This window comes from Oncorhynchus mykiss, chromosome 16 (genome assembly GCF_013265735.2).
Source record: "Oncorhynchus mykiss isolate Arlee chromosome 16, USDA_OmykA_1.1, whole genome shotgun sequence".
NCBI lineage: Eukaryota > Metazoa > Chordata > Actinopteri > Salmoniformes > Salmonidae > Oncorhynchus > Oncorhynchus mykiss.
In genome coordinates this window covers 2,544,552-2,568,765 of record NC_048580.1, presented here as the reverse complement: position 1 = coordinate 2,568,765, position 24,214 = coordinate 2,544,552, and the positions used below count along the sequence as shown (strand labels likewise).

The 24,214-nt window shown below is 43.1% G+C and overlaps 1 protein-coding gene across 8 annotated transcripts in view; it reads right to left on the bottom strand.

Moving 5' to 3' along the window:
- The window catches only part of heatr5b (HEAT repeat containing 5B), a 275,921-nt gene that overhangs the window by 2,994 nt on the left and 248,713 nt on the right, over positions 1-24,214 (bottom strand). For all 8 annotated transcript variants that reach the window (XR_005036414.1, XR_005036413.1, XM_036945947.1 and 5 more), the window contains 5 exons: positions 8,126-8,276; positions 5,892-6,016; positions 4,329-4,430; positions 4,040-4,162; positions 70-221 (listed from right to left, as the gene is read on the bottom strand). Coding sequence is in view for 6 of the 8 variants with exons in the window: in XM_036945947.1 (XP_036801842.1) it covers positions 70-221; positions 4,040-4,162; positions 4,329-4,430; positions 5,892-6,016; positions 8,126-8,276 (653 nt within the window). In the remaining 2 variants the exon portion in view is untranslated. The remainder of the gene's footprint in view (positions 1-69; positions 222-4,039; positions 4,163-4,328; positions 4,431-5,891; positions 6,017-8,125; positions 8,277-24,214) is intronic.

Below are 24,214 nucleotides of genomic sequence, written 5' to 3'. Positions count from 1 at the left end.
CGTACCCAGGGGTCAGAGGAGATGAGGCGGTGTGTGTGTGTGTGTGTGTGTGTGTGTGTGTGTGCGTACCCAGGGGTCAGAGGAGAGGAGTGCGTTCCTATAGCGTTCCATACAACCCTGCTGCAGCACAGTGACTCCTATGACCTCTGAACTGGCAGACAGCAGGAAGAGGGTCATGGCTGTCAGCATACTGACCTCATCCATGTTGGGACGAGACTCATCTGAGGAACACATAATTAAAGGTCAATTACAGCATTATCAGCAGGCCACGGCTGGGCAGCCACCTACACAGCATCCTGACACAATGGGTAGATGGGAAACACCTGGCTACCAGGAATCCTTCTAGAACCGGATGTATGTTACCAGGTGGAGAATATTCTAGAACAGTGTGTATGTTACCTGGTGGAGAATATTCTAGAACAGTGTGTATGTTACCTGGTGGAGAATATTCTAGAACAGTGTGTATGTTACCTGGTGGAGAATATTCTAGAACAGTGTGTATGTTACCAGGTGGAGAATATTCTAGAACAGTGTGTATGTTACCTGGTGGAGAATATTCTAGAACAGTGTGTATGTTACCTGGTGGAGAATATTCTAGAACAGTGTGTATGTTACCTGGTGGAGAATATTCTAGAACAGTGTGTATGTTACCTGGTGGAGAATATTCTAGAACAGTGTGTATGTTACCAGGTGGAGAATATTCTAGAACAGTGTGTATGTTACCTGGTGGAGAATATTCTAGAACAGTGTGTATGTTACCTGGTGGATAATATTCTAGAACAGTGTGTATGTTACCTGGTGGAGAATATTCTAGAACAGTGTGTATGTTACCTGGTGGAGAATATTCTAGAACAGTGTGTATGTTACCTGGTGGAGAATATTCTAGAACAGTGTGTATGTTACCTGGTGGAGAATATTCTAGAACAGTGTGTATGTTACCTGGTGGAGAATATTCTAGAACAGTGTGTATGTTACCTGGTGGAGAATATTCTAGAACAGTGTGTATGTTACCAGGTGGAGAATATTCTAGAACAGTGTGTATGTTACCTGGTGGAGAATATTCTAGAACAGTGTGTATGTTACCTGGTGGAGAATATTCTAGAACAGTGTGTATTTTACCAGGTGGGGAATATTCTAGAACAGTGTGTATGTTACCAGGTGGAGAATAATCTAGAACAGTGTGTATGTTACCAGGTGGGGAATATTCTAGAACAGTGTGTATTTTACCAGGTGGGGAATATTCTAGAACAGTGTGTATTTTACCAGGTGGGGAATATTCTAGAAGAGTGTGTATGTTACCAGGTGGAGAATATTCTAGAACAGTGTGTATGTTACCAGGTGGGGAATATTCTAGAACAGTGTGTATTTTACCAGGTGGGGAATATTCTAGAACAGTGTGTATGTTACCAGGTGGAGAATATTCTAGAACAGTGTGTATTTTACCAGGTGGGGAATATTCTAGAACAGTGTGTATTTTACCAGGTGGGGAATATTCTAGAACAGTGTGTATGTTACCAGGTGGGGAATATTCTAGAACAGTGTGTATGTTACCTGGTGGAGAATATTCTAGAACAGTGTGTATGTTACCAGGTGGAGAATATTCTAGAACAGTGTGTATGTTACCTGGTGGATAATATTCTAGAACAGTGTGTATGTTACCTGGTGGAGAATATTCTAGAACAGTGTGTATGTTACCTGGTGGAGAATATTCTAGAACAGTGTGTATGTTACCTGGTGGAGAATATTCTAGAACAGTGTGTATGTTACCTGGTGGAGAATATTCTAAAACAGTGTGTATGTTACCTGGTGGAGAATATTCTAGAACAGTGTGTATGTTACCTGGTGGGGAATATTCTAGAACAGTGTGTATATTACCAGGTGGAGAATATTCTAGAACAGTGTGTATGTTACCTGGTGGAGAATATTCTAGAACAGTGTGTATGTTACCTGGTGGATAATATTCTAGAACAGTGTGTATGTTACCTGGTGGAGAATATTCTAGAACAGTGTGTATGTTACCAGGTGGAGAATATTCTAGAACAGTGTGTATGTTACCTGGTGGATAATATTCTAGAACAGTGTGTATGTTACCTGGTGGAGAATATTCTAGAACAGTGTGTATGTTACCAGGTGGAGAATATTCTAGAACAGTGTGTATGTTACCAGGTGTATAATATTCTAGAACAGTGTGTATGTTACCTGGTGGAGAATATTCTAGAACAGTGTGTATGTTACCTGGTTGATAATATTCTAGAACAGTGTGTATGTTACCTGGTGGAGAATATTCTAGAACAGTGTGTATGTTACCAGGTGGAGAATATTCTAGAACAGTGTGTATGTTACCTGGTTGATAATATTCTAGAACAGTGTGTATGTTACCTGGTGGAGAATATTCTAGAACAGTGTGTATGTTACCTGGTGGAGAATATTCTAGAACAGTGTGTATGTTACCTGGTTGATAATATTCTAGAACAGTGTGTATGTTACCTGGTGGAGAATATTCTAGAACAGTGTGTATGTTACCAGGTGGAGAATATTCTAGAACAGTGTGTATGTTACCAGGTGTAGAATATTCTAGAACAGTGTGTATGTTACCTGGTGGAGAATATTCTAGAACAGTGTGTATGTTACCTGGTTGATAATATTCTAGAACAGTGTGTATGTTACCTGGTTGATAATATTCTAGAACAGTGTGTATGTTACCTGGTGGAGAATATTCTAGAACAGTGTGTATATGTTACCTGGTGGAGAATATTCTAGAACAGTGTGTATGTTACCAGGTGGAGAATATTCTAGAACAGTGTGTATGTTACCTGGTGGAGAATATTCTAGAACAGTGTGTATGTTACCTGGTGTAGAATATTCTAGAACAGTGTGTATGTTACCTGGTGGAGAATATTCTAGAACAGTGTGTATGTTACCTGGTGGGGAATATTCTAGAACAGTGTGTATGTTACCTGGTGGATAATATTCTAGAACAGTGTGTATGTTACCTGGTGGAGAATATTCTAGAACAGTGTGTATGTTACCTGGTGGAGAATATTCTAGAACAGTGTGTATGTTACCTGGTGGGGAATATTCTAGAACAGTGTGTATGTTACCTGGTGGAGAATATTCTAGAACAGTGTGTATGTTACCAGGTGGAGAATATTCTAGAACAGTGTGTATGTTACCAGGTGTAGAATATTCTAGAACAGTGTGTATGTTACCTGGTGGAGAATATTCTAGAACAGTGTGTATGTTACCAGGTGGAGAATATTCTAGAACAGTGTGTATGTTACCTGGTGGAGAATATTCTAGAACAGTGTGTATGTTACCTGGTGGAGAATATTCTAGAACAGTGTGTATGTTAACTGGTGTAGAATATTCTAGAACAGTGTGTATGTTACCTGGTGGAGAATATTCTAGAACAGTGTGTATGTTACCTGGTGGGGAATATTCTAGAACAGTGTGTATGTTACCTGGTGGATAATATTCTAGAACAGTGTGTATGTTACCTGGTGGAGAATATTCTAGAACAGTGTGTATGTTACCTGGTGGAGAATATTCTAGAACAGTGTGTATGTTACCTGGTGGGGAATATTCTAGAACAGTGTGTATGTTACCTGGTGGAGAATATTCTAGAACAGTGTGTATGTTACCTGGTGGAGAATATTCTAGAACAGTGTGTATGTTACCAGGTGTAGAATATTCTAGAACAGTGTGTATGTTACCTGGTGGATAATATTCTAGAACAGTGTGTATATTACCTGGTTGAGAATATTCTAGAACAGTGTGTATATTACCTGGTTGAGAATATTCTAGAACAGTGTGTATGTTACCTGGTGGAGAATATTCTAGAACAGTGTGTATGTTACCTGGTGGAGAATATTCTAGAACAGTGTGTATGTTACCTGGTGGAGAATATTCTAGAACAGTGTGTATGTTACCTGGTGTAGAATATTCTAGAACAGTGTGTATATGTTACCTGGTTGAGAATATTCTAGAACAGTGTGTATGTTACCTGGTTGAGAATATTCTAGAACAGTGTGTATATTACCTGGTTGAGAATATTCTAGAACAGAAGCCAGACTACTCCTAATCAGTCCTGTCCACTGAGTGGGAGTCTTCTCAGCCCGGGCCAGAGGAGAGGTAATGATAGTCTTTATACCCTGTAGAGCAGCTGAGACAGGCAGGGGATGGAGTTATCAGGTATCTTTATACATGTCTGTGTGTGTGTGTGTGCACCTGAGACTGGCAGGGGGATGGAGTTATCAGGTGTCTTTATAAATGTTTTGTGTGTGTGTGTGTGTGTGTGTGTGTGTGTGTGTGTGTGTGTGTTTGTGTACCTGAGACTGGCAGGGGTATGGAGTTATCAGGTGTCTTCACAGCCGTCTCCTTCAGGACCCCGGTTATCAGGAAGAGTACAGTCGGGAGGATGGTCATGCTGCCTGTGGGTGGGGGGGTGGGAGGGGGGGGATGACAGAGAGTTAGACTTGTATTCTTCAGTAATGAGGGAGAGACTTGTATCTTTCAGTAATGAGGAATGAGGGAGAGAGAGACTTGTATCCTTCAGTAATGAGGAATGAGAGAGAGAGACTTGTATCCTTCAGTAATGAGGAATGAGAGAGAGACTTGTATCTTTCAGTAATGAGGAATGACAGAGAGAGAGACTTGTATTCTTCAGTAATGAGGGAGAGACTTGTATCCTTCAGTAATGAGGAATGAGACACTTGCATCTTTTAGTAATTAGGAATGACAGAGAGAGACTTGTATCCTTTAGTAATGACACTTGTATCCTTTAGTAATGAAGAATGACAGAGAGACCGACTTGTATCCTTTAGGGGCGGCAGGGTAGCCTAGTGGTAAGAGCGTTGAGCTGACAAGGTCTGCCGTCATTGAAAATGTAATCCTTCACTCCATCCCACACTAATAGAAATGACGATTGGACGGCAGTAACCATTGCAGAATGCACCTTATATATGTCAACAAGGCAAACAGACCCTTTCTATAAACATAATGTTATCCCTGTCCCTAATCCCTGTCCCTAATCTGTCAGTAGCCCTGAAATCCCTGTCCCTAATCTGTCAGTAGCCCTGAAATCCCTGTCCCTAATCTGTCAGTAGCCCTGAAATCCCTGTCGCTAATCTGTCAGTGGCCCTGAAATCCCTGTCCCTAATCTGTCAGTAGCCCTGAAATCCCTGTCGCTAATCTGTCAGTGGCCCTGAAATCCCTGTCGCTAATCTGTCAGTAGCCCTGAAATCCCTGTCGCTAATCTGTCAGTGGCCCTGAAATCCCTGTCGCTAATCTGTCAGTAGCCCTGAAATCCCTGTCCCTAATCTGTCAGTAGCCCTGAAATCCCTGTCCCTAATCTGTCAGTGGCCCTGAAATCCCTGTCCCTAATCTGTCAGTGGCCCTGAAATCCCTGTCCCTAATCTGTCAGTGGCCCTGAAATCCCTGTCCCTAATCTGTCAGTGGCCCTGAAATCCCTGTCCCTAATCTGTCAGTGGCCCTGAAATCCATGTCCCTAATCCCTGTCCCTAATCTGTCAGTGGCCCTGAAATCCATGTCCCTAATCTGTCAGTGGCCCCGAAATCCCTGTCGCTAATCTGTCAGTAGCCCTGACATCCTAACTGAATCTTCTCTGTTTCTCTATTGTTTCACACCCAGTGTGACTCAGTTGATTTCCAGGATAATCTGATCCTCAGAAAGCTTCAGTCTCAGACATAACAACCACAGACCCAGGGTGAGACGGATCCAACGGGAGAGAGGCCATTGAGCCAGACTGAATCTAAGGCGGAGAGATGAACACTAGAACTTTGCTATTAGCAGTATAACACACCACAACAAGGCAATGAATTATAGGAGACATTCTGAGTCTGTGTGGTCAGGTGTTTTTGTCTGTGTGTTACCTGCGGGGGAGCATAGCGACGGCAGTTCAGCCAGTATAGAGACGGTGTGAGCCACCAGCCGGGTGCTCTCCTCAGGCAGACGAGGCTGGGGTCGGAGGGGCAGGTGGCTGGGGGACTCGTTCACCCTGGGAATGAAAAAACATAAGTTTGGGCTTTTCAATGACCCAAAGATGCTGTACTATTAGGGTTGCAAACGTCAGTTAAAAAAAGGCAGGAAATCAATAATTTTCCAAGCAGGTTAACCAGGGTATTACAACAGAACGACCCTGACAGGTTACAACAGAACGACCCTGACAGTTTACAGCAGAACGACCCTGATACAACAGAACGACCCTGACAGGTTCCAACAGAACGACCCTGACACGTTCCAACAGAACGACCCTGACACGTTCCAACAGAACGACCCTGACAGGTTACAACAGAACGACCCTGACAGTTTACAGCAGAACGACCCTGATACAACAGAACGACCCTGACAGGTTCCAACAGAACGACCCTGACAGGTTCCAACAGAACGACCCTGACAGGTTCCAACAGAACGACCCTGACACGTTACAACAGAACGACCCTGAGAGGTTCCAACAGAACGACCCCGACAGGTTACAACAGAACGACCCCGAGAGGTTACAACAGAACGACCCCGAGAGGTTACTACAGAACGACCCTGACAGGTTACAACAGAACGACCCTGACAGGTTACAACAGAACGACAGGTTACAACAGAACGACCCTGACAGGTTACAACAGAACGACCCTGACACGTTACAACAGAACGACCCTGACACGTTACAACAGAACGACCCTGACAGGTTCCAACAGAACGACCCTGACAGGTTCCAACAGAACGACCCCGACAGGTTACAACAGAACGACCCCGAGAGGTTACAACAGAACGACCCCGAGAGGTTACTACAGAACGACCCTGACAGGTTACAACAGAACGACCCTGACAGGTTACAACAGAACGACAGGTTACAACAGAACGACCCTGACAGGTTACAACAGAACGACCCTGACACGTTACAACAGAACGACCCTGACACGTTACAACAGAACGACCCTGACAGGTTCCAACAGAACGACCCTGACAGGTTCCAACAGAACGACCCTGACAGGTTCCAACAGAACGACCCTGACAGGTTCCAACAGAACGACCCTGACACGTCACAACAGAACGACCCTGAGAGGTTCCAACAGAACGACCCCGACAGGTTACAACAGAACGACCCCGAGAGGTTCCAACAGAACGACCCTGACAGGTTCCAACAGAACGACCCTGACAGGTTCCAACAGAACGACCCTGACACGTTACAACAGAACGACCCTGAGAGGTTCCAACAGAACGACCCCGACAGGTTACAACAGAACGACCCCGAGAGGTTACAACAGAACGACCCTGACAGGTTACTACAGAACGACCCTGACAGGTTACAACAGAACGACAGGTTACAACAGAACGACCCTGACAGGTTACAACAGAACGACCCTGACACGTTACAACAGAACGACCCTGACACGTTACAACAGAACGACCCTGAGAGGTTACAACAGAACGACCCTGACAGGTTACAACAGAACGACCCTGACAGGTTACAACAGAACGACCCTGACAGGTTACAACAGAACGACCCTGACAGGTTACAACAGAAGGACACGTTACAACAGAACGACCCTGACAGGTTACAACAGAACGACCCCGACAGGTTACAACAGAACGACCCTGACAGGTTACTACAGAAAGACACGTTACAACAGAACGACCCTGACAGGTTACAACAGAACGACCCTGACAGGTTACAACAGAACGACCCTGACAGGTTACAACAGAACGACCCCGACAGGTTACAACAGAACGACCCTGACAGGTTACTACAGAAAGACACGTTACAACAGAACGACCCCGACACGTTACAACCAGAACGACCCCGACAGGTTACAACAGAACGACACGTTACAACAGAACGACCCTGACAGGTTACAACAGAACGACCCTGACAGGTTACTACAGAACGACACGTTACAACAGAGCGACCGCGACAGGTTACAACAGAACGACCCTGACAGGTTACAACAGAACAACCCTGACAGGTTACAACAGAACGACCCGATAAGCAAAAACATATATTTAAAATACTACATTCATTTATTACCTGTTAAAATACTACATTCATATATTACCTGTTAAAATACTACATTCATATATTACCTGTTAAAATACTATATTCGTATATTACCTGGTGTTGAGTTGGGGCAAGTGACGAACCAGGATGAACACCATAAGCTCCATGGCAGCGAAGACTAGGGACTTCCCCGGGAGCAGCTCCCCAGTCTCACCTCCCTCTCCCCGGAGAGACAGACCGTCCTTCTCCCCTCCACCCTCCTTACCTGGAGGGAGATACGTAGAGCAGATCAACAAAATCAGTAGTTATGAGCCCATTTAGGTTTCAGGTAAACACTGATTTTAAATGAATGTACATTTCAGTGGTATATCCTAACGACAGACCGATAGTCTGGATATGCTGGTCGGTATCACCACATGGTTAATGATGACTATAGGTACTGGTCGGTATCACCACATGGTTAATGATGACTATAGGTACTGGTCGGTATCACCACATGGTTAATGATGACTATAGGTACTGGTCGGTATCACCACATGGTTAATGATGACTATAGGTACTGGTCGGTATCACCACATGGTTAATGATGACTATAGGTACTGGTCGGTATCACCACATGGTTAATGATGACTATAGGTACTGGTCGGTATCACCACATGGTTAATGATGACTATAGGTACTGGTCGGTATCACCACATGGTTAATGATGACTATAGGTACTGGTCGGTATCACCACATGGTTAATGATGACTATAGGTACTGGTCGGTATCACCACATGGTTAATGACTACAGGTACTGGTCGGTATCACCACATGGTTAATGATGACTATAGGTACTGGTTGGTATCACCAAATGGTTAATGATGACTATAGGTACTGGTCGGTATCACCACATGGTTAATGATGACTGTAGGTACTGGTCGGTAACACCACATGGTTAATGACTACAGGTACTGGTCGGTATCACCACATGGTTAATGATGACTATAGGTACTGGTCGGTATCACCACATGGTTAATGATGACTATAGGTACTGGTCGGTATCACCACATGGTTAATGATGACTATAGGTACTGGTCGGTATCACCACATGGTTAATGATGACTATAGGTACTGGTCGGTATCACCACATGGTAAATGATGACTATAGGTACTGGTCGGTATCACCACATGGTTAATGATGACTATAGGTACTGGTCGGTATCACCACATGGTTAATGATGACTATAGGTACTGGTCGGTATCACCACATGGTTACTGATGACTATAGGTACTGGTCGGTATCACCACATGGTTAATGACTATAGTACTGGTCGGTATCACCACATGGTTAATGATGACTATAGGTACTGGTCGGTATCACCAAATGGTTAATGATGACTATAGGTACTGGTCAGTATCACCACATGGTTAATGATGACTATAGGTACTGGTCGGTATCACCACATGGTTAATGATGACTATAGGTACTGGTCGGTATCACCACATGGTTAATGATGACTATAGGTACTGGTCGGTATCACCACATGGTTAATGATGACTATAGGTACTGGTCGGTATCACCACATGGTTAATGATGACTATAGGTACTGGTCGGTATCACCACATGGTTAATGATGACTATAGGTACTGGTCGGTATCACCACATGGTTAATGATGACTATAGGTACTGGTCGGTATCACCACATGGTTAATGACTATAGTACTGGTTGGTATCACCACATGGTTAATGATTACTATAGGTACTGGTCGGTATCACCACATGGTTAATGATGACTATAGGTACTGGTCGGTATCACCACATGGTTAATGACTATAGTACTGGTTGGTATCACCACATGGTTAATGATTACTATAGGTACTGGTCGGTATCACCACATGGTTAATGATGACTATAGGTACTGGTCGGTATCACCACATGGTTAATGACTACAGGTACTGGTAGGTATCACCACATGGTTAATGATGACTATAGGTACTGGTCGGTATCACCACATGGTAAATGATGACTATAGGTACTGGTCGGTATCACCACATGGTTAATGATGACTATAGGTACTGGTCGGTATCACCACATGGTTACTGATGACTATAGGTATTGGTCGGTATCACCACATGGTTAATGACTATAGCACTGGTTGGTATCACCACATGGTTAATGATTACTATAGGTACTGGTCGGTATCACCACATGGTTAATGACTACAGGTACTGGTCGGTATCACCACATGGTTAATGATGACTATAGGTACTGGTCGGTATCACCACATGGTTAATGATGACTCTAGGTACTGGTCGGTATCACCACATGGTTAATGATGACTATAGGTACTGGTCGGTATCACCACATGGTTAATGATGACTATAGGTACTGGTCGGTATAACCACATGGTTAATGATGACTATAGGTACTGGTCGGTATCACCACATGGTTAATGATGACTATAGGTACTGGTCGGTATCACCACATGGTTAATGATGACTATAGGTACTGGTTGGTATCACCACATGGTTAATGATGACTATAGGTACTGGTCGGTATCACCACATGGTTAATGATGACTATAGGTACTGGTCGGTATCACCAAATGGTTAATGATGACTATAGGTACTGGTCGGTATCACCACATGGTTAATGATGACTATAGGTACTGGTCGGTATCACCACATGGTTAATGATGACTATAGGTACTGGTCGGTATCACCACATGGTTAATGACTATAGTACTGGTTGGTATCACCACATGGTTAATGATTACAATAGGTACTGGTCGGTATCACCACATGGTTAATGATGACTATAGGTACTGGTCGGTATCACCACATGGTTAATGACTATAGTACTGGTTGGTATCACCACATGGTTAATGATTACTATAGGTACTGGTCGGTATCACCACATGGTTAATGATGACTATAGGTACTGGTCGGTATCACCACATGGTTAATGACTACAGGTACTGGTAGGTATCACCACATGGTTAATGATGACTATAGGTACTGGTCGGTATCACCACATAGTAAATTATGACTATAGGTACTGGTCGGTATCACCACATGGTTAATGATGACTATAGGTACTGGTCGGTATCACCACATGGTTACTGATGACTATAGGTATTGGTCGGTATCACCACATGGTTAATGACTATAGTACTGGTTGGTATCACCACATGGTTAATGATTACTATAGGTACTGGTCGGTATCACCACATGGTTAATGACTACAGGTACTGGTCGGTATCACCACATGGTTAATGATGACTATAGGTACTGGTCGGTATCACCACATGGTTAATGATGACTCTAGGTACTGGTCGGTATCACCACATGGTTAATGATGACTATAGGTACTGGTCGGTATCACCACATGGTTAATGATGACTATAGGTACTGGTCGGTATCACCACATGGTTAATGATGACTATAGGTACTGGTCGGTATCACCACATGGTTAATGATGACTATAGGTACTGGTCGGTATCACCACATGGTTAATGATGACTATAGGTACTGGTCGGTATCACCACATGGTTAATGATGACTATAGGTACTGGTCGGTATCACCACATGGTTAATGATGACTATAGGTACTGGTCGGTATCACCACATGGTTAATGATGACTATAGGTACTGGTCAGTATCACCACATGGTTAATGACTATAGTACTGGTCGGTATCACCACATGGTTAATGATGACTATAGGTACTGGTCGGTATCACCACATGGTTAATGACTATAGTACTGGTCGGTATCACCACATGGTTAATGATTACTATAGGTACTGGTCGGTATCACCACATGGTTAATGATGACTATAGGTACTGGTCGGTATCACCACATGGTTAATGACTACAGGTACTGGTCGGTATCACCACATGGTTAATGATGACTACAGGTACTGGTCGGTATCACCACATGGTTAATGATGACTATAGGTACTGGTCGGTATCACCACATGGTTAATGATGACTATAGGTACTGGTCAGTATCACCACATGGTTAATGACTATAGTACTGGTCGGTATCACCACATGGTTAATGACTATAGTACTGGTCGGTATCACCACATGGTTAATGATGACTATAGGTACTGGTCGGTATCACCACATGGTTAATGATGACTATAGGTACTGGTCGGTATCGCCACATGGTTAATGACTACAGGTACTGGTCGGTATCACCACATGGTTAATGATGACTATAGGTACTGGTCGGTATCACCACATGGTTAATGACTACAGGTACTAGTCGGTATCACCACATGGTTAATGATGACTATAGGTACTGGTCGGTATCACCACATGGTTAATGATGACTATAGGTACTGGTCGGTATCACCACATGGTTAATGATGACTATAGGTACTGGTCGGTATCACCACATGGTTAATGACTATAGTACTGGTCGGTATCACCACATGGTTAATGACTACAGGTACTGGTCGGTATCACCACATGGTTAATGATGACTATAGGTACTGGTCGGTATCACCACATGGTTAATGACTACAGGTACTGGTCGGTATCACCACATGGTTAATGATGACTATAGGTACTGGTCGGTATCACCACATGGTTAATGACTATAGGTACTGGTGGTATCACCACATGGTTAATGATGACTATAGGTACTGGTCGGTATCACCACATGGTTAATGATGACTATAGGTACTGGTCGGTATCACCACATGGTTAATGATGACTATAGGTACTGGTCGGTATGACCACATGGTTAATGATGACTATAGGTACTGGTCGGTATCACCACATGGTTAATGATGACTATAGGTACTGGTCGGTATCACCACATGGTTACTGATGACTATAGGTACTGGTCGGTATCACCACATGGTTACTGATGACTATAGGTACTGGTCGGTATCACCACATGGTTAATGACTATAGTACTGGTTGGTATCACCACATGGTTAATGATTACTATAGGTACTGGTCGGTATCACCACATGGTTAATGATGACTATAGGTACTGGTCGGTATCACCACATGGTTAATGATGACTATAGGTACTGGTCGGTATCACCACATGGTTAATGACTACAGGTACTGGTCGGTATCACCACATGGTTAATGATGACTATAGGTACTGGTCGGTATCACCACATGGTTAATGATGACTATAGGTACTGGTCAGTATCACCACATGGTTAATGACTATAGTACTGGTCGGTATCACCACATGGTTAATGACTATAGTACTGGTCGGTATCACCACATGGTTAATGATGACTATAGGTACTGGTCGGTATCACCACATGGTTAATGATGACTATAGGTACTGGTCGGTATCGCCACATGGTTAATGACTACAGGTACTGGTCGGTATCACCACATGGTTAATGATGACTATAGGTACTGGTCGGTATCACCACATGGTTAATGACTACAGGTACTAGTCGGTATCACCACATGGTTAATGATGACTATAGGTACTGGTCGTTATCACCACATGGTTAATGATGACTATAGGTACTGGTCGGTATCACAACATGGTTAATGATGACTATAGGTACTGGTCGGTATCACCACATGGTTAATGACTACAGGTACTGGTCGGTATCACCACATGGTTAATGATGACTATAGGTACTGGTCGGTATCACCACATGGTTAATGATGACTATAGGTACTGGTCGGTATCACCACATGGTTAATGATGACTATAGGTACTGGTCGGTATCACCACATGGTTAATGATGACTATAGGTACTGGTCGGTATCACCACATGGTTAATGATGACTATAGGTACTGGTCGGTATCACCACATGGTTAATGATGACTATAGGTACTGGTCGGTATCACCACATGGTTAATGATGACGATAGGTACTGGTCGGTATCACCACATGGTTAATGATGACTATAGGTACTGGTCAGTATCACCACATGGTTAATGATGACTATAGGTACTGGTCGGTATCACCACATGGTTAATGATGACTATAGGTACTGGTCGGTATCACCACATGGTTAATGACTACAGGTACTGGTCGGTATCACCACATGGTTAATGATGACTATAGGTACTGGTCGATATCACCACATGGTTAATGATGACTATAGGTACTGGTCAGTATCACCACATGGTTAATGACTATAGTACTGGTCGGTATCACCACATGGTTAATGACTATAGTACTGGTCGGTATCACCACATGGTTAATGATGACTATAGGTACTGGTCGGTATCACCACATGGTTAATGATGACTATAGGTACTGGTCGGTATCGCCACATGGTTAATGACTACAGGTACTGGTCGGTATCACCACATGGTTAATGATGACTATAGGTACTGGTCGGTATCACCACATGGTTAATGACTACAGGTACTAGTCGGTATCACCACATGGTTAATGATGACTATAGGTACTGGTCGGTATCACCACATGGTTAATGATGACTATAGGTACTGGTCGGTATCACCACATGGTTAATGATGACTATAGGTACTGGTCGGTATAACCACATGGTTAATGATGACTATAGGTACTGGTCGGTATCACCACATGGTTAATGATGACTATAGGTACTGGTCGGTATCACCACATGGTTACTGATGACTATAGGTATTGGTCGGTATCACCACATGGTTAATGACTATAGTACTGGTTGGTATCACCACATGGTTAATGATTACTATAGGTACTGGTCGGTATCACCACATGGTTAATGACTACAGGTACTGGTCGGTATCACCACATGGTTAATGATGACTATAGGTACTGGTCGGTATCACCACATTGTTAAAGATGACTCTAGGTACTGGTCGGTATCACCACATGGTTAATGATGACTATAGGTACTGGTCGGTATCACCACATGGTTAATGATGACTATAGGTACTGGTCGGTATAACCACATGGTTAATGATGACTATAGGTACTGGTCGGTATCACCACATGGTTAATGATGACTATAGGTACTGGTCGGTATCACCACATGGTTAATGATGACTATAGGTACTGGTCGGTATCACCACATGGTTAATGATGACTATAGGTACTGGTCGGTATCACCACATGGTTAATGATGACTATAGGTACTGGTCGGTATCACCAAATGGTTAATGATGACTATAGGTACTGGTCGGTATCACCACATGGTTAATGATGACTATAGGTACTGGTCGGTATCACCACATGGTTAATGATGACTATAGGTACTGGTCGGTATCACCACATGGTTAATGACTATAGTACTGGTTGGTATCACCACATGGTTAATGATGACTATAGGTACTGGTCGGTATCACCACATGGTTAATGACTATAGTACTGGTTGGTATCACCACATGGTTAATGATTACTATAGGTACTGGTCGGTATCACCACATGGTTAATGATGACTATAGGTACTGGTCGGTATCACCACATGGTTAATGACTACAGGTACTGGTAGGTATCACCACATGGTTAATGATGACTATAGGTACTGGTCGGTATCACCACATAGTAAATTATGACTATAGGTACTGGTCGGTATCACCACATGGTTAATGATGACTATAGGTACTGGTCGGTATCACCACATGGTTACTGATGACTATAGGTATTGGTCGGTATCACCACATGGTTAATGACTATAGTACTGGTTGGTATCACCACATGGTTAATGATTACTATAGGTACTGGTCGGTATCACCACATGGTTAATGACTACAGGTACTGGTCGGTATCACCATATGGTTAATGATGACTATAGGTACTGGTCGGTATCACCACATGGTTAATGATGACTCTAGGTACTGGTCGGTATCACCACATGGTTAATGATGACTATAGGTACTGGTCGGTATCACCACATGGTTAATGATGACTATAGGTACTGGTCGGTATCACCACATGGTTAATGATGACTATAGGTACTGGTCGGTATCACCACATGGTTAATGATGACTATAGGTACTGGTCGGTATCACCACATGGTTAATGATGACTATAGGTACTGGTCGGTATCACCACATGGTTAATGATGACTATAGGTACTGGTCGGTATCACCACATGGTTAATGATGACTATAGGTACTGGTCGGTATCACCACATGGTTAATGATGACTATAGGTACTGGTCGGTATCACCACATGGTTAATGATGACTATAGGTACTGGTCAGTATCACCACATGGTTAATGACTATAGTACTGGTCGGTATCACCACATGGTTAATGATGACTATAGGTACTGGTCGGTATCACCACATGGTTAATGACTATAGTACTGGTTGGTATCACCACATGGTTAATGATTACTATAGGTACTGGTCGGTATCACCACATGGTTAATGATGACTATAGGTACTGGTCGGTATCACCACATGGTTAATGACTACAGGTACTGGTCGGTATCACCACATGGTTAATGATGACTACAGGTACTGGTCGGTATCACCACATGGTTAATGATGACTATAGGTACTGGTCGGTATCACCACATGGTTAATGATGACTATAGGTACTGGTCAGTATCACCACATGGTTAATGACTATAGTACTGGTCGGTATCACCACATGGTTAATGACTATATTACTGGTCGGTATCACCACATGGTTAATGATGACTATAGGTACTGGTCGGTATCACCACATGGTTAATGATGACTATAGGTACTGGTCGGTATCGCCACATGGTTAATGACTACAGGTACTGGTCGGTATCACCACATGGTTAATGATGACTATAGGTACTGGTCGGTATCACCACATGGTTAATGACTACAGGTACTAGTCGGTATCACCACATGGTTAATGATGACTATAGGTACTGGTCGGTATCACCACATGGTTAATGATGACTATAGGTACTGGTCGGTATCACCACATGGTTAATGATGACTATAGGTACTGGTCGGTATCACCACATGGTTAATGACTATAGTACTGGTCGGTATCACCACATGGTTAATGACTACAGGTACTGGTCGGTATCACCACATGGTTAATGATGACTATAGGTACTGGTCGGTATCACCACATGGTTAATGACTACAGGTACTGGTCGGTATCACCACATGGTTAATGATGACTATAGGTACTGGTCGGTATCACCACATGGTTAATGACTATAGGTACTGGTGGTATCACCACATGGTTAATGATGACTATAGGTACTGGTCGGTATCACCACATGGTTAATGATGACTATAGGTACTGGTCGGTATCACCACATGGTTAATGATGACTATAGGTACTGGTCGGTATGACCACATGGTTAATGATGACTATAGGTACTGGTCAGTATCACCACATGGTTAATGACTATAGTACTGGTCGGTATCACCACATGGTTAATGACTATAGTACTGGTCGGTATCACCACATGGTTAATGATGACTATAGGTACTGGTCAGTATCACCACATGGTTAATGATGACTATAGGTACTGGTCGGTATCGCCACATGGTTAATGACTACAGGTACTGGTCGGTATCACCACATGGTTAATGATGACTATAGGTGCTGGTCGGTATCACCACATGGTTAATGACTACAGGTACTAGTCGGTATCACCACATGGTTAATGATGACTATAGGTACTGGTCGGTATCACCACATGGTTAATGATGACTATAGGTACTGGTCGGTATCACCACATGGTTAATGATGACTATAGGTACTGGTCGGTATCACCACATGGTTAATGACTATAGTACTGGTCGGTATCACCACATGGTTAATGACTACAGGTACTGGTCGGTATCACCACATGGTTAATGATGACTATAGGTACTGGTCGGTATCACCACATGGTTAATGACTACAGGTACTGGTCGGTATCACCACATGGTTAATGATGACTATAGGTACTGGTCGGTATCTCCACATGGTTAATGACTACAGGTACTGGTCGGTATCACCACATGGTTAATGATGACTATAGGTACTGGTCGGTATCACCACATGGTTAATGATGACTATAGGTACTGGTCAGTATCACCACATGGTTAATGACTATAGTACTGGTCGGTATCACCACATGGTTAATGACTATAGTACTGGTCGGTATCACCACATGGTTAATGATGACTATAGGTACTGGTCGGTATCACCACATGGTTAATGATGACTATAGGTACTGGTCGGTATCGCCACATGGTTAATGACTACAGGTACTGGTCGGTATCACCACATGGTTAATGATGACTATAGGTACTGGTCGGTATCACCACATGGTTAATGACTACAGGTACTAGTCGGTATCACCACATGGTTAATGATGACTATAGGTACTGGTCGTTATCACCACATGGTTAATGATGACTATAGGTACTGGTCGGTATCACAACATGGTTAATGATGACTATAGGTACTGGTCGGTATCACCACATGGTTAATGACTACAGGTACTGGTCGGTATCACCACATGGTTAATGATGACTATAGGTACTGGTCGGTATCACCACATGGTTAATGATGACTATAGGTACTGGTCGGTATCACCACATGGTTAATGATGACTATAGGTACTGGTCGGTATCACCACATGGTTAATGATGACTATAGGTACTGGTCGGTATCACCACATGGTTAATGATGACTATAGGTACTGGTCGGTATCACCACATGGTTAATGATGACTATAGGTACTGGTCGGTATCACCACATGGTTAATGATGACTATAGGTACTGGTCGGTATCACCACATGGTTAATGATGACTATAGGTACTGGTCGGTATCACCACATGGTTAATGATGACGATAGGTACTGGTCGGTATCACCACATGGTTAATGATGACTATAGGTACTGGTCGGTATCACCACATGGTTAATGATGACTATAGGTACTGGTCGGTATCACCACATGGTTAATGATGACTATAGGTACTGGTCGGTATCACCACATGGTTAATGACTACAGGTACTGGTCGGTATCACCACATGGTTAATGACTATAGTACTGGTCGGTATCACAACATGGTTAATGACTATAGTACTGGTCGGTATCACCACATGGTTAATGATGACTATAGGTACTGGTCGGTATCACCACATGGTTAATGATGACTATAGGTACTGGTCGGTATCGCCACATGGTTAATGACTACAGGTACTGGTCGGTATCACCACATGGTTAATGATGACTATAGGTGCTGGTCGGTATCACCACATGGTTAATGACTACAGGTACTAGTCGGTATCACCACATGGTTAATGATGACTATAGGTACTGGTCGGTATCACCACATGGTTAATGATGACTATAGGTACTGGTCGGTATCACCACATGGTTAATGATGACTATAGGTACTGGTCGGTATCACCACATGGTTAATGACTATAGTACTGGTCGGTATCACCACATGGTTAATGACTACAGGTACTGGTCGGTATCACCACATGGTTAATGATGACTATAGGTACTGGTCGGTATCACCACATGGTTAATGACTACAGGTACTGGTCGGTATCACCACATGGTTAATGATGACTATAGGTACTGGTCGGTATCACCACATGGTTAATGATGACTATAGGTACTGGTCGGTATCACCACATGGTTAATGATGACTATAGGTACTGGTCGGTATGACCACATGGTTAATGATGACTATAGGTACTGGTCGGTATGACCACATGGTTACTGATGACTATAGGTACTGGTCGGTATCACCACATGGTTAATGACTATAGTACTGGTTGGTATCACCACATGGTTAATGATGACTATAGGTACTGGTCGGTATCACCACATGGTTAATGACTACAGGTACTGGTCGGTATCACCACATGGTTAATGATGACTATAGGTACTGGTCGGTATCACAACATGGTTAATGATGACTATAGGTACTGGTCGGTATCACCACATGGTTAATGACTACAGGTACTGGTCGGTATCACCACATGGTTAATGATGACTATAGGTACTGGTCGGTATCACCACATGGTTAATGACTACAGGTACTAGTCGGTATCACCACATGGTTAATGATGACTATAGGTACTGGTCGTTATCACCACATGGTTAATGATGACTATAGGTACTGGTCGGTATCACAACATGGTTAATGATGACTATAGGTACTGGTCGGTATCACCACATGGTTAATGACTACAGGTACTGGTCGGTATCACCACATGGTTAATGATGACTATAGGTACTGGTCGGTATCACCACATGGTTAATGATGACTATAGGTACTGGTCGGTATCACCACATGGTTAATGATGACTATAGGTACTGGTCGGTATCACCACATGGTTAATGATGACTATAGGTACTGGTCGGTATCACCACATGGTTAATGATGACTATAGGTACTGGTCGGTATCACCACATGGTTAATGATGACTATAGGTACTGGTCGGTATCACCACATGGTTAATGATGACTATAGGTACTGGTCGGTATCACCACATGGTTAATGATGACTATAGGTACTGGTCGGTATCACCACATGGTTAATGACTACAGGTACTGGTCGGTATCACCACATGGTTAATGATGACTATAGGTACTGGTCGGTATCACAACATGGTTAATGATGACTATAGGTACTGGTCGGTATCACCACATGGTTAATGACTACAGGTACTGGTCGGTATCACCACATGGTTAATGATGACTATAGGTACTGGTCGGTATCACCACATGGTTAATGACTACAGGTACAAGTCGGTATCACCACATGGTTAATGATGACTATAGGTACTGGTCGTTATCACCACATGGTTAATGATGACTATAGGTACTGGTCGGTATCACAACATGGTTAATGATGACTATAGGTACTGGTCGGTATCACCACATGGTTAATGACTACAGGTACTGGTCGGTATCACCACATGGTTAATGATGACTATAGGTACTGGTCGGTATCACCACATGGTTAATGATGACTATAGGTACTGGTCGGTATCACCACATGGTTAATGATGACTATAGGTACTGGTCGGTATCACCACATGGTTAATGATGACTATAGGTACTGGTCGGTATCACCACATGGTTAATGATGACTATAGGTACTGGTCGGTATCACCACATGGTTAATGATGACTATAGGTACTGGTCGGTATCACCACATGGTTAATGATGACTATAGGTACTGGTCGGTATCACCACATGGTTAATGATGACTATAGGTACTGGTCGGTATCACCACATGGTTAATGATGACTATAGGTACTGGTCGGTATGACCACATGGTTAATGATGACTATAGGTACTGGTCGGTATGACCACATGGTTACTGATGACTATAGGTACTGGTCGGTATCGCCACATGGTTAATGACTATAGTACTGGTTGGTATCACCACATGGTTAATGATGACTATAGGTACTGGTCGGTATCACCACATGGTTAATGACTACAGGTACTGGTCGGTATCACCACATGGTTAATGATGACTATAGGTACTGGTCGGTATCACAACATGGTTAATGATGACTATAGGTACTGGTCGGTATCACCACATGGTTAATGACTACAGGTACTGGTCGGTATCACCACATGGTTAATGACTACAGGTACTGGTCGGTATCACCACATGGTTAATGATGACTATAGGTACTGGTCGGTATCACCACATGGTTAATGACTACAGGTACTAGTCGGTATCACCACATGGTTAATGATGACTATAGGTACTGGTCGTTATCACCACATGGTTAATGATGACTATAGGTACTGGTCGGTATCACAACATGGTTAATGATGACTATAGGTACTGGTCGGTATCACCACATGGTTAATGACTACAGGTACTGGTCGGTATCACCACATGGTTAATGATGACTATAGGTACTGGTCGGTATCACCACATGGTTAATGATGACTATAGGTACTGGTCGGTATCACCACATGGTTAATGATGACTATAGGTACTGGTCGGTATCACCACATGGTTAATGATGACTATAGGTACTGGTCGGTATCACCACATGGTTAATGATGACTATAGGTACTGGTCGGTATCACCACATGGTTAATGATGACTATAGGTACTGGTCGGTATCACCACATGGTTAATGATGACTATAGGTACTGGTCGGTATCACCACATGGTTAATGATGACTATAGGTACTGGTCGGTATCACCACATGGTTAATGATGACTATAGGTACTGGTCGGTATCACCACATGGTTAATGATGACGATAGGTACTGGTCGGTATCACCACATGGTTAATGATGACTATAGGTACTGGTCGGTATCACCACATGGTTAATGATGACTATAGGTACTGGTCGGTATCACCACATGGTTAATGATGACTATAGGTACTGGTCGGTATCACCACATGGTTAATGACTACAGGTACTGGTCGGTATCACCACATGGTTAATGATGACTATAGGTACTGGTCGATATCACCACATGGTTAATGATGACTATAGGTACTGGTCAGTATCACCACATGGTTAATGACTATAGTACTGGTCGGTATCACCACATGGTTAATGACTATAGTACTGGTCGGTATCACCACATGGTTAATGACGACTATAGGTACTGGTCGGTATCACCACATGGTTAATGATGACTATAGGTACTGGTCGGTATCGCCACATGGTTAATGACTACAGGTACTGGTCGGTATCACCACATGGTTAATGATGACTATAGGTACTGGTCGGTATCACCACATGGTTAATGACTACAGGTACTGGTCGGTATCACCACATGGTTAATGATGACTATAGGTACTGGTCGGTATCACCACATGGTTAATGATGACTATAGGTACTGGTCGGTATCACCACATGGTTAATGATGACTATAGGTACTGGTCGGTATCACCACATGGTTAATGATGACTATAGGTACTGGTCGGTATCACCACATGGTTAATGATGACTATAGGTACTGGTCGGTATCACCACATGGTTAATGATGACTATAGGTACTGGTCGGTATCACCACATGGTTAATGATGACTATAGGTACTGGTCAGTATCACCACATGGTTAATGACTATAGTACTGGTCGGTATCACCACATGGTTAATAACTATAGTACTGGTCGGTATCACCACATGGTTAATGACTATAGTACTGGTCGGTATCACCACATGGTTAATGACTACAGGTACTGGTCGGTATCACCACATGGTTAATGATGACTATAGGTACTGGTCGGTATCACCACATGGTTAATGATGACTATAGGTACTGGTCAGTATCACCACATGGTTAATGACTATAGTACTGGTCGGTATCACCACATGGTTAATGATGACTATAGGTACTGGTCGGTATCACCACATGGTTAATGACTATAGGTACTGGTCGGTATCACCACATGGTTAATGATGACTATAGGTACTGGTGGTATCACCACATGGTTAATGATGACTATAGGTACTGGTCGGTATCACCACATGGTTAATGATGACTATAGGTACTGGTCGGTATCACCACATGGTTAATGATGACTATAGGTACTGGTCGGTATGACCACATGGTTAATGATGACTATAGGTACTGGTCGGTATCACCACATGGTTACTGATGACTATAGGTACTGGTCGGTACCACCACATGGTTACTGATGACTATAGGTACTGGTCGGTATCACCACATGGTTAATGACTATAGTACTGGTTGGTATCACCACATGGTTAATGATGACTATAGGTACTGGTCGGTATCACCACATGGTTAATGACTACAGGTACTGGTCGGTATCACCACATGGTTAATGATGACTATAGGTACTGGTCGGTATCACCACATGGTTAATGATGACTATAGGTACTGGTCAGTATCACCACATGGTTAATGACTACAGGTACTAGTCGGTATCTCCACATGGTTAATGATGACTATAGGTACTGGTCGTTATCACCACATGGTTAATGATGACTATAGGTACTGGTCGGTATCACAACATGGTTAATGATGACTATAGGTACTGGTCGGTATCACCACATGGTTAATGACTACAGGTACTGGTCGGTATCACCACATGGTTAATGATGACTATAGGTACTGGTCGGTATCACCACATGGTTAATGACTACAGGTACTAGTCGGTATCACCACATGGTTAATGATGACTATAGGTACTGGTCGTTATCACCACATGGTTAATGATGACTATAGGTACTGGGCGGTATCACAACATGGTTAATGATGACTATAGGTACTGGTCGGTATCACCACATGGTTAATGACTACAGGTACTGGTCGGTATCACCACATGGTTAATGATGACTATAGGTACTGGTCGGTAT